Source organism: Acomys minous (genome assembly GCF_964271855.1).
Source record: "Acomys minous genome assembly, chromosome: 1".
In the NCBI taxonomy this organism is placed as follows: Eukaryota; Metazoa; Chordata; class Mammalia; order Rodentia; family Muridae; genus Acomys; species Acomys minous.
Window position 1 is genome coordinate 144,633,117 of NC_140483.1, and position 13,094 is coordinate 144,646,210.

At 42.3% G+C, this 13,094-nt stretch overlaps 1 protein-coding gene across 1 annotated transcript in view; it reads left to right on the top strand.

Annotated features, from left to right (window-relative positions):
- The window catches only part of PLPPR1 (phospholipid phosphatase related 1), a 260,986-nt gene that overhangs the window by 200,575 nt on the left and 47,317 nt on the right, over positions 1-13,094 (top strand). The window contains exon 3 of the mRNA XM_084783425.1: positions 11,910-12,098. Within this exon, the coding sequence (XP_084639551.1) occupies positions 11,910-12,098 (189 nt within the window). The remainder of the gene's footprint in view (positions 1-11,909; positions 12,099-13,094) is intronic.

The following is a 13,094-nucleotide window of genomic DNA, read 5'->3' on the forward strand; positions in this document are numbered from 1 at the left end:
AGTGTGCGCTTGGTTCGTGGTGGCACTCTGCTGATTCACAGCCATCGTACCTTGTCCTGGCTTCCATGTGCCTGCGAAGATTTAAATAAATTAAGATGAAATGTGGCTAGCACACAACTGTGGGATGAAATTTTTATTTCAAGTTTTCACTTAATTGCTTTCTGTGGGATAATTGGCTTCATTTAGATGCAACCTGAACAAAGCAGATGCAGACTAGAACCTGCGCTCTGCCAGGTAGCCCCAGAGATGTGAGAGTCTCAATTACATAGGGTCTTCTCCCGGGTTTGGATGTGACAGTACCTAAGACAACCTGCTCACTAATTTCAAATGGAACTAAGAAAACTCCTTACCTAGTCATTTTAACAGACAACAAGAACATCTAAGTCTTTCCGCAATGTAGAGATTTACCTGTTTTAATTAGGAAGAAAAACAAGCTAGTTGATTTGGAGAGGAGAGTTTTTCCTTTTTTTCTCATTTGCCTAATCTCCAAGTAAAGTAGCAATGAATGCATGGGGAGAGAAAAGAATCCTGCTCCTTTCTGCAGGGAAATTAAAATGGTGGCAATGCTTCTCTTTAAAAATGTTTTAAAGCAAAAATCGGAAGATGCTCACCCGCCATTGTCTCCCTCCAGTCGTCATCTTTAACATTTGGCTCCTCAGAGCATGCCAGATATTGAGTAAGATTTGCTTTCTCTGACATGTGAAAATCACTTCTCAGAGCAGCGTTTTCTAAATAGAACCAAGACGTAAAAGCTCATGAGGAGAAAAGAATTCCTATTATGAATAACAAATGCAAATTTGTTATTGAGTAACAAACATGAATTTGTTATTGGATTTTGTTTGATTGAAGGAATAAATGAGATTTTAAGTTTTTGCTTTGTTCTGAGATGAGATTCCCTATACATCATTCCATTTTCCAAACAATTCTATCATTATTCTTGAAGTTTATAATAATTGCACTTTGTGAAGGAATAAGTAAGTATAAAAAATTTTATGCTAAATTATACTTCTGGGAATTTCCCAATGCCAGTAAGCCTGAGAATATTCCCCTAGCAAAACCTGTCAAATTTAATCTATACACTAAGGGAATTAATCCACATTTAAATCCTCAAGTAAGTTACCATTTCTTGCAATATCACACATTAAAAATTTATTGTGGATATTTATTATTGCAGCATAAGACAGCCATAAGAAGTAATAACACGGCCCCCCACTAGATTTGTTAGGACAAGTGAGAGGTCAGCAGGCTACACATGAGGTTAGAATTCTACTGGTCTTCCCGAAGCCAATTAAGAACTCAGAAAGCAAAGGCTCCATGGGTGACTCAATACTAGGCTGTTCCAACGCTGTAAAGTCAGGTTTTGCTCATGCACTGGCTGTGCCTGCTGATTAAGCCCATAGCTCTCTTACCGAAAACCTCTTTCAATTATGAATGAGGGAAAATTTTAAGATGGCAAGAAAATCACATTTCCTTTAGGAATTATATGTGTGGTGTCTTCAATTGGTTCTTTAAAAGTTGAGAAGGCCTCATCTGCATGGATTAATGAGGCTGCTTCTCCATGCTCACTCAAACAGACTTTGACCACTTAATCACTCAAACACTCTGCCTCAGATGTCTTAGATCTCAGAAATGGTATGGGTCTTTTGTCCTTTGAGCAGGGATTAGTATTCTGAGTGATTAGACCATGCTAAGTTTTTGTTTGTTGGTTTGTTTGTTTTGTTTTGTTTTGTTTTTAGCTCAACGTTGTTTTCGATGCTTTTGGCTGGAGCTGATGATAGAGTGATGGATAGTTTGTGATGGATCAAAGGCTCTTCTGGGCCTTCTCAAGAATAGTGTCACCTGTGGTGTTAGCGTGAGAAGGTTAACAGCAAAGCCTCCGTGTATCCCCTCTGTTGTCCCTATAACTTGCCTTGGTTCTCCGTCCTACAAAGTAAAACCCTGAGCATCAGAACCTGAGAATACGTGTGGGTTTATGGCAGGTCCCATGCCAGATCACTATACTCCTAGACTCTCCATGGACTGAATGGGTCGTTCCATCTGGAGCTCTTTGGATTGGCATACTAGGTAACCAGCTGCACCATATGAAGTCACCACACACTTCAGATACAGGATTTGGAGGAATCAAGCTGCAAGTCACCCAGAAACCTCCTCCTTGAGGAGGGGCTTTCATGGTATAAGAAGATGGTGTGCAAGCTGCCAAGGCAGGTGACCAACCTGTAGCTCTCCCCAGCTGTAAAGTCTATGAACAACAACAGTGGCTAGACCAGCAAGATGGCCACAAAGGTGCAAACACAGCACTGTTTATCTTGGGGGTAACCGACAGCTGTCTAATTAGACTTAATTGACCAATGGGATGGAATGCATCCCTGATACCGTAAACCTGGCTAGAAAGGATTTTTTTTTTTAAGAGCAAAATGAAGTCTTAGGAAATCTAAGGCGCATAGAAAGGCCTCACCGTAAACTGCAGCAAACAACTTAATAACCATCAGAATTACAGTTGTGCTTTCTTTCTAGGCATCAGGGCCTGTTCACTTTGCATGCACGTTTCATTCTTCTCTGTGTGTGCAATCTCTCCACTTTCATCGTGTTCTCAGGTGGCCACACAATTCTATAATCCTGGACTTTTCATGTCCTGAGTTCAAGTGGTCCGTAAGGTACATGGTCTGAGAATCTCACTTCTAAGTTTTGGAAGAACTTCATGCATGTATGTCGTTTCAGGAATTGACCATTAATTAAGTCAGATGTGGGTCAGGGAGTCAGTTTTGCACGTGACTATGAGTTTCAGTGTGCAATTCTCAAATACGGAAGATCATGATCTGGAGGAAAACCTTAAGTGATGTAAACCACTAGGCCTGTGGGACTCCTCTCTTTCAAAAAAACAAAAAACTTGCAAAGTGAAATGGGCATTTGTTCACAGCAGACCTCTAAGGAACAGGGCTTGCTGAGAATGGCATAAGATATTTGACCTACAGGACCCAGAGATCTGCTTGTCTGAGTCTTCTCAGTACTGGGGTTACAAATTCAAACCAGTATGCCAGACATCATTTATTTATTTATTTTTAATGTTTACGTATGAGTATTTTCACCTACATGTATGTATGTTCACTGCATGTGAGCGGTGCCTGTCAAGACCAGAAGAAGAGCCCCAGGAACTAGAGTACCAAATATTTTAAGCCACTATATGAGGGCTGGGACCTGGACCCAGGCCCTATGCAAGAGCAGAATGAGACCTTAACGTTTGAGCCATCTCCGTAGCCCCACGCTTAGCATCTTTCTGTGGGTTCTCAGGTGTGAACTGAAGTCCTCAGGGTTGATGGCAAGTTGGTTATCGGTCGTGCTATCTCCTGAGCCCCAAGTCAAATTTCTTTCGTTTCAAGTAAAAAGAATCATTCATTAGTATTGCTACTCTGCTTATCTTACATCAGTCAGAGGCTCTGCAGTTATAACTAATTGTAAAGTCACTAATGAACAATAGTTATGAAAGTAATTACTGCCAGCTAAATAGATGCTGCTTGTTAAGATATTGTGTGATGAGAGGAGACCTTTGCCGGGCAACTTTTGCAAAAGGGAGACAAAACAGGCCCTGATGCATTAGAAGAATCAAAGAAATAATAAAATCTGGCATTTTTCCACCCACCAGAGGAGCTCAGCTAGGCTGACACCATTGGAGTTTCTTCCCTTACAGTGGCAAACACAGAGAGAGATATTGGGCCTGGTGTGGACTTTGAAACCTCAAAGCCCTCTCCCCTGGCATACCTCCTCCAAAGCCTCCTAATCTTTCCCAAACAATTTACCAACTGATGACTGAGAAGTACATGAGCCTATGGAGGCTGTACTCATTCAAACCGCCACACCCACCTTTGCCAAAAAATAGGTGAAATGAGCATTCATCACCAGGACTGCCTTTTCCAAGACCTCCCTTTCTGCCAGCTCGCATTGCTCTCACTTCCTCGTGCATGCCATGCATGTTGAGCTCTGTCCTTTCTCAGTTCAGAGACTGCCTGTAGGGCAGGCATGGTCCCTGAGCATCTCAGAGCACAGCCTGCCCAAGCCCTGCATCCCTGCTGTTGGACCTTACTTTTATCTATGATGAGCATTCCCAAAAGTCAGCGTTCTTTCCAATCTCCATGCTGCTTTCTCCGATGAAAGCTGTGCCTGCCAGTTTTGTAGCACTATACATTCAGCGTCCCTTCTATGTGTCTGTGTGTCTGGGTGAATATATTCTTACATGTGTGTGCAGGTGCCCAGATGAGCTAACAAGGGTACCTGATCCCTTGGAGCTCATGGGTGCTGGGAACTGGCCTTGGGTCCTGTGGAAGAGTGCTCTCAAACATCGAACCATCTCTCCAGTCCCGCATTAGTTATTTAAGGAGAGTCCATGTGAGAACATGAAGGATGCTAGATTGAGAGATGCACTATGTATATTCCACCACTTGAGTGATGGCTCATGGCGCTCACTGGCCTAAACTGTTTCTGTTTGGGGGGAATTCTCATTTAGTAAACATATATGAAGGACAAAACCCAGTGAGTATACTGCAGAGAAAATTGTTTGTGCTATCTAAATATCCATGTATTAGCTCATATTGCGCAACAAATGGCTATATAAAAGGTGACTTTAGAAACAACTATTCCTTGGTCCTGATTCAGAAGGCTGGAAAGTCTAAGCTCAAAATCCATCATCTCGTGGTGGTTTGTAAGCAGTCCTGCTTGTATGTTTACATGGGTGACGGGTCACAGACAAAATGAGTCTACTTGTCTCTCTTTATAAATATGCCGATCCATTGGAGCATCCTGCCAGTGGTCACATCCTCCAAAAAGAATTACTCTTCCTTTCCCAGCATCCACCAACTGCCGCCAGCTCTACATTGATGTCTTTCCTCCACCAGCTGGGAGGAAATTGCGCAATCAGTTTGAGATTGATTCTTTCATGTCCTGGGGCCAAAGCAGGAGATATTTTTGACACAATATCATCTTAACATGGTTATTATGGTGACTAACCAAGAGTAATGGCAATATCCCACATTGTTTGGCAGACTTATGGCCCCTCCCTGACCCTAACTCATAGGAAGATAGCCCATGCCTTGCCCTTCAGTTTTCCTTTAATAATCAATGTCTTCTGGGAATGACATTGTCTACCCATGCAGGGTAATTATCTTCAAATATATTTATTAAGACAGGGCCTCACTCTGTAGCCAAGCAATACCTCAAACTCACTATGTAGGCCAAGTCGGCCTTGAACTTCTGGTGAAATCCTTGCCTTGGCCTCTCAAAGTTAGGCATGATGGTTGGGCAGGATAATGATAATATAGAAAGTCTGAAATCCCAAAGACTGTAAGAACAGATAGAAAATTTCAGTGATGTAGATAAGATCACAGGAATCATGAGTAATGTAGCTGCAGGTGATGAAAGAAAATGGGACAAATACAAGGGGGCCCTGAAATTGTAAAATTGGCTACTGGCTGGATATGGCATGAATTGAAAGAAAGAGGATCCTAAGATAAATATCGAGATTGCTGTGTCATTGAGACAGTGGTGGTTGGGTGCAGTAGGTGAGAGAACACAGAGAGAAAATGTTGCCAGCTTCAACATCTGCAATATCTATAAACACTGTGCTGCTGGGAAGGCAAAACAAAAGAGGCAGTAACAGAGATGTGAGGGTATTTGGAGTTGCTGTAAGAATGGAAGTGACAAAAAAAGACAAAACCTCCAAAGAGAAAGAAACTACAAAGATGTGAAGGATAGAGCTTTGGAGGGCACCATCATTTCTGAGTCAGGCTGAGCAAAAGGAAGAAACAAAGCCATTGAAGGAAGTGTCAGGAGAGCGAACTTGGTAGTTTCTAAAGGCTAAGGAGACCGAGTCAACTGCTACTCTCACACTAAAATTGTGTGCAGGAAGAAATAGATAATTAAAAGCAAGAGAAAGAACTGAACCTTTATCAAGTTCAGGGCATTTTACATGTGTTTTGCTAATTACAAATGTTAACTATAAAAGGGTAGTAAACTAGCACTAGAGCTCCGTCTCCTGCAGGGCTTTACCATTCACTAGTTCTGAGAGCTTGGGGAAGTTGTCTTTTCTACCTGTCAGTAACTCGTTATAGCTCACACTTATTCACTCACAATTCTAGAAAACAGTCTCTTCTCAGGACACGATGCCCAGTCCTCACTTACTCCTCAAGATAACTTAGAGAAATAGGCACCACCATATTAGTAACTCATTTCACAAACGAAGAAACTGAGGCAGAAAAACGTAGGTCCCATTAAAAGCTTCAACTCTGAGTCTTCTGGTCTTCAACATGCTTTCTACTACTGAGCTGTGTGCTCAGTCTCTGAAGAATACAGTGCTCTGATATGATGTCTCACTTTAAGGACAGCATCAATAACTGTTATTTATCACAGCAACCCTTGCATAGGAATCCAAAGGAAGAGCCCCTGCCTGGATTTGTATTTGATATTAACCATTGCTTTTTTTTTTCATCTCATATTAAGAAACCATGATTTTCTTATGTAAATTGACAACTTACATCTGGAGGGATAATTCCTGCCTCTATTTTATTCTCACCACACTGATTTACTTTTTTCTGTTCCAACTTCTTATGCTTTATTTCATAAAAGTTGACAGACTTCCTTTGTGAAATGAAGAGGAAGAGGTTAATATGCCCCACTGCACAATCATTAAATAATTATTAACTTTCATACACATAAGGAAAATGGCCCCTGAAGGCATTTAAATAAAGTAACCACATATGTTCTACATAGCCTATCACATATATAATATGTTTGGGATCTGACTTTTCCCCAGGCTACATAAAAATTTTAGTTTAAAGGTCATTAAATAACCACCCTAAATTCATAATGTGAATTTTACAACCTTATACAATTTATGTGATGTCTTTGTATCTACTTTCTTTTCCTCAAAATGAAAATGATAACGTGCCTCCCATACAGGCTGACACAACAGAGTCCACACATATGCTGGTGCAGCAGTGTGTGCCTGTGGTCACTGCCACTTGGCAAGCTGAGGCAGGAGGCTCACTGGTGCCTGTGTGTTTGAGGACAGCCAGGGTAAAACTGTGAGGCTGAATTTCAAAACAAAAGAGTTAATTTATGTAAAGGCCTTAGAACAGCTTCCAGGATTCATATAGCCTACACCATTACCTTCACTTCCTCCCTTTTTCTCTTTCTCTACTCCTCAGCTCTTAGCTCTGATGTTCTAGTCTCCACACCTTCTCAAACGGCCACACATACCCTAAGGTCCTCACAGACATCTCCCCAAAGCCTGCTGTCAGTTGTTCCATATGCACCCCTCCTAGCCTACTTCTTTGCTTTTCACTCCCATTGATGCTGTTTGATGGTTCCTCATATTCCTCCAGGGGCCTTAGCGTTCTTCTTCCATATTGAGAAATAGGCAACTTTTTGAGCTGTGCAGTTCCCTGGAATTCTCACTAAGGCCTTGCATTTGCAGCAGAACCATGTGAGGTCTTATTGCCCATGCACTGTGGCAGTGTTTATTCTGCGCCCGTCTCCTTCACCTCCTCACTGTACGGAATGCAGTATGTATTCACGGGGCTGGACCACAATTGACCTCCTACATAGACAGTGTCTTCTCCATCCTCTTTGCACCTACCTTTCCCGAAACCAGAAGCCCTTCCCTGCTCTTCTGTCATTCTCTTCCCTATCACTTCCTTGGCCACCTACATGACTCCCACTTAGGATCAAGTGACAACTCTGTGACAGATCACATGTTCCTGGTGTGGACAATTGCTACCAGAATTGTATAAAACATCTTGAAGAGCATGGCCAAAACCGAGTCAGAGGCAAATCCCTGGAAGAGTTGTCAGTTTTTTATCATTAGTAGTCCATGACCAAATTAGAACCAGTAAACCTCATTGGAAATGGAACTATTATTTCAAGTTGAGTTGTTATGAAATTCTGTGGCACAGAGCATGAAGGTTGTAATCTATACTTTACACTTGACACCAAATACTAGTCCTTTCATCCTTCATACATACATACATACATACACACACACACACAAACATACACATACACACACACACACACACACACACACACACACACACACACACACACACACACACTCCACTGTTACTACATGGAGCCCTGATACCCCAGCTTGTATCATGTCTACAAATCAGTGATCTACAATTACTCTAAACTTTTATGATTATTTGTTCGGTTTTGTGACTTTCTTGTTATAATTCTTTGTGACATTTATTCAGCAGCGATCTGGGGAGATCAACCATTAGAGGCTGAGTTTCTGGTTCTACTGACATCTGCCTCCCAAATCTTTGTGCTATGCACTTTCTTATATTAGACTGTTATTCTGTGAAAAGAAGGCATGGAAAAAGCCCCTGGTGTGTGGTCTCCCCATACTTATTATCATCCCTCATCCATAATTGCCTCTGTGACAGTGACATCTTCACCTCTTCCACCAGTGCTCAGCCTGGCACAATCATACCATCTGTCTGTGTGACAACAACATTATGGGCTCCCTCCATGCATCCCTAAATGGGCACAGGAAGGAACCAGAGATGGCAAGAATGCCAGCTGGCACTGGTTGCCCGGACCTAGACAGTGATGGATCATGACCCAGGACAGGGAGGATGGCTGACTGCTAATTGTCGATCACCAAGCAGTGGAGCAGGCCTCTCTGTTCATGGGCACAGCTTATCCTGTATTGCTTATGTTCCTGTAACAACAGAATTGGCTTCTTTTTATTATGTTGTCACAAAAGAGGGTTCAATGGAAAAGAAGAGTCCAAACTGAGTTCTTTATTGCTTTAATTTACCCTTCTCTAAAGGACAGTATTCAGGAACATTCTGGGGAGTTCGAGAATTGTTTGTGACAGGAATGAGATTCTAGCTGTTTCAGTAAGAAAAGAGCTAAGGCAAATGACCTCACTCTGGTGAGTCAGTCTGTGTATAAGCTGCTGAACTTTCTGCCTACATTCACCCATCAAGTCTCAAACATTTCTCTTCTTTGTGTCTTGTAAATGATTGATTGATTGATTGATTCATTCATTCATTCATTCATTTCTCTCTGAACACTGCTTCCAGGATTACTTCCAGGCTCAATCAGGCAAACATTCAAGATTTATACTATAGCCTTAAATTTAGGCAGATGAAGTTAGTGTTTTGTTAATGTTGCAGTTCATTTATTTTGACACTAACATTAAGACATTTCTATACTGTTTCAATTCTGTGCCTTTGTATTGAGTGTGTGTGTGTGTGTGTGTGTGTGTGTGTGTGTGCGTGTGTGTGTGTGTGTGTGTGTGTGTTTCTCTTTCAACTTTCTCCAAAGGAATTTGGGGCACAAACAGTCCTACTAATATAGAAGTTTCTTTCCCAGAAGAGGAATTTACACGCCACTTTTACTCTGGACTCTGAAATGCTTCCTGAAATCCTTTCTATTCTCCAACCAGGCATCTTCTAAGAGCTGATAAAGCTAAGAAATAGGGAAATGTGCTTCCAGCCATGTGGAAGAAATATGCCAAGGCATGCCATGTGCATACTTGGAATTTAGAAGCCAGCTGTAGGTAAGAACTCCACTTGGCAGAGGGGGCTTTCAATTGCCTACCTCTCAGTCCTATAGTATATATGCTTATGCAGGATTTCTCCCTGCTGCTGTAAGGAAACCATCCAAATATGTGCCTCCACAGAGAAGGCCAGAAGACAGGTTGGTAGTATGCAAATGGTACCAATAAACAACTCCATGTTTACAGAGACACAGAAGCGAGTCTGGAGATTATTGCTTAGATGGTCAGGAGCTGTGATGAATGAACTGCTGGATAGAACATGGCAGACATTAGGAGACTAAATCAGAGCCAGAAACTAGTCGTGTATAGGGGACGGTGAATGGAGTGTGATGCAGCCTTCTGGAGTGTGAGAAAAGTAGTGACTGAGGTGGCCAAAAGAAAGGCATTCAGATCAGATGATGGGGAGTCTGTACTTGCAACACACTACAGCTGAAGAACACAAAAGTCTTCTGAGTCAAAGAGGAAAGGCATAGAAAAAAAAGAATGAAATTGGAAGGGCTGGCGTATTCTTAACCCAAAGAACTCCTAGGAAAAATGGTCCTTCCTGCTCTGGTGAGGTAGACCCAAGGAGTTGGTCTCCCCAGAAGGAGAAGCTGTGATGGTTCCAGAAGGGTTAGAATGGGAAGGCATGAGGCTGGTTTCACAGTGAGGACAAAGGATCAGAAAAGGATTTGAGAAACAGTGCCTCTCTCTACCAGGACTGACCTATTTTCTCTTCCTTGTTTCCCTGCCCTTCTGTATAGGATACAGTTTTAATGCAGCATTGCCGATCATTTTTGGTTTGTCTGCCTAGGGAAGAGGGTGTTGCTGTTGTTTATCTGCAGATGATAATGTGCTTGTGTTCTAGTCCTGACTTTAACACTAATCGGCTGCGTGACTCCGAATTAGTCATTCTAGGACTAGAATGAGAAATTTGAGGGTAGAGCATGCACCTTGGTAGAATGCTTGTTTAGTATGGACAAAGCCTCAGATTCTTGGCTTCCGTACTCAGCACTGGATAAATGGATCGTGACAGCCTATGCCTATAGTCCCAGAACTCCATAAATAGAAGCAGGAGGAAGAGCAGTTCAAGACCATCCTTGTCTGCATAGTGAGTTCAAGGCCAGCCTGGGCTGCATGAAAATGTACCCCATATCTCAATAAAAGTTCAGTGTTCCTAAGCCCTTAAAACACTATAGCTTCCCTCTCATTGCCTGACACATTCTTGTAAACAAAAGCAATTTTAAACTGAAGTTGTATAGACATCTGACTATATTGTTTCCCTATAATGATTAACTTGATGCCTTAAAAAAAAAAAGGGCTTGAAAGCATTTTTTCTTCACTTTAATTGCCCCATTTCATCAGTCCCTATCGCAGCATGTGTTCAGTTACACATAGGTAATCCAGCCGTAATCAGGTCTGCTCTCTGACAGTGTGTGGGAACTGAAGGAGTCCGCCTTCCTTCCTGACTTCAGCTTCCACATCCTCATAACCAAAAAAACCTTGTTTTCTACCCTCTGTCTTTTATTGCTCTCTCATCTTGACATTTGATGTCTTCCAAATACAATGTGAAAAATACCGTTGAACTTCCATATCCCGTCAATCCCTCATACGTCTTACAACTGCCTACACCAAGGACCATCTGGGAAATTCATGAGTCAAAATGAAATTATGTCGCATTATGTCTAAATCTTTTGAAGGTTGTGTCTATGAAAAGACAGGATCAACAGCAAAGTCCTTAGTTTTCTCATAGAAAGCACGTTGGAAAAAAATGAAAGGCCTTTCCTGATGTAGAGTACTTGCCAATAATATAGGCCACAGTTCTGAAAAAAGCTTCCTAGCCATGCTAGACTTTATTTCATTTTCTTTCTTTTTTCTGTCTTTCTTTTTCTTTTCTTCCTTTCTCTCACTCAGTCATTTATTCCTGCCTAACATTTTGTATGGTAAGTCTCTGTAATAATTTATAAAACTTCTCACACCAATATTCTTCCAATTCTTAAGCCACTGCCCTTTGACCTTTTGCCTCTGACCTAAACGCACATTTCCATACTAGTTTCCATAGATACTCAAAAGCATAGCTGTAGAGGCTGGGTCTCTTGACAAGCCATGCTGGGTTCCGCCCTTCAGATGGGGTCTGCACATAACTCGCTGAAACATCCAGCAGGTGCTGGCAGGCAGACAAGCTAGCACACCATCCCAAAGCCCAGAGCCTACTGAGCCAGGCCCACTCACAGGTGCAAATACTGAGCCCAAAAGTGCTGCAAGGCTTTGCGGGGTGCGAGGGGGGGTAGGGGGAGGGGCAAGAGTGCTCTGAGGGGCAAGCGCCGCTCTGAAGCCCTGCTAACGTCTCTGTGTGGCCATGCTGTATTTTCAGCTTGTCATCATGGCTGGGACAGTGCTGCTTGCCTACTACTTCGAATGCACTGACACTTTTCAGGTGCATATCCAAGGATTCTTCTGTCAGGACGGAGACTTACTGAAGCCTTACCCAGGGACGGAGGACGAAAGCTTCATCACCCCTCTGGTGCTCTATTGCGTACTGGCTGCCACCCCAACTGCTATCGTAAGTACAGAAACCGTTCTTTGTTGTCAGGCACTTAAAAGTGTTCCCTGTCTGCCTTTTTCCCCTCTCTCTTTCCTGTCCTCCTGGGCTCTACCAGCCAGTAGGCTTATCAACGGTTTCCTGTCTCAGCTGAGACAGACTGGATGGAAGTTTGAAAAACAAATTAAAACAGAACTTGCCTTTTATAGATAGATGGATAATTTTTGCTTTTTAGTATCTGGGTCTTTGAAGCTATGTTTTTTTTTTTTTTTAACATGTGTGATCGTCAGAAATCAACAGATGAAGTTAGTTTGGCATGTTAAGAATAGCTACTGTACTCTCAGGAAAAAAAGATCTGCTCCGAGCTGTGTGTATTCAGAAAGAAGCCCAACTGTTAGTGGTGGCACTGACATAGACTCGGATCAGAGAGGAGCAGAACCCTCCAGCTGGTGCCTCCTGCTGCTACAGTTGAACTGCAGAGGCAGGAGATGAGCAAAATTACTTGACCCAAAATTTGATGTCTCTGCCCTTGTCCAAGTCACATCACATTGAGCTTGGTCGCAACCTTGCCTTCATTTATTTTTCTGTTCCCTCGATTGAGGTCAAATATCGGACAGACAGCCCTGTAGGGAGACCACTGCAAGGGCATAAAGCTTGCAGGTCCCTGTTAGCCAGTCAAGTGATTTTAACACTTAGACATTATCATTTTATGAGAGTGTTAAAATAAACACTTCTGTGCCTGAACATGTTGCTGTTACCAGGGTAGATTATTCCGAGTGTACTTTCAGTTCCCACTCTGTCCTTTCCTTTTTAATAGTTGCTCCCCATTCTTCCACCTCACCTCTAACGTGCCTTCTGTTCTCCTTCAGTTGGAGCCTTAATAGAAAGAACACAGTGATTGCGCAGACATTCAGTTCAAGCGCTATTCTGAGCGGCGATGCTTCTCTTGCCTTATGACCAAAAGTGATTATAATTTTGAGGATCTAGGAATAATGAGTCATCACAGTTTATGTTTAT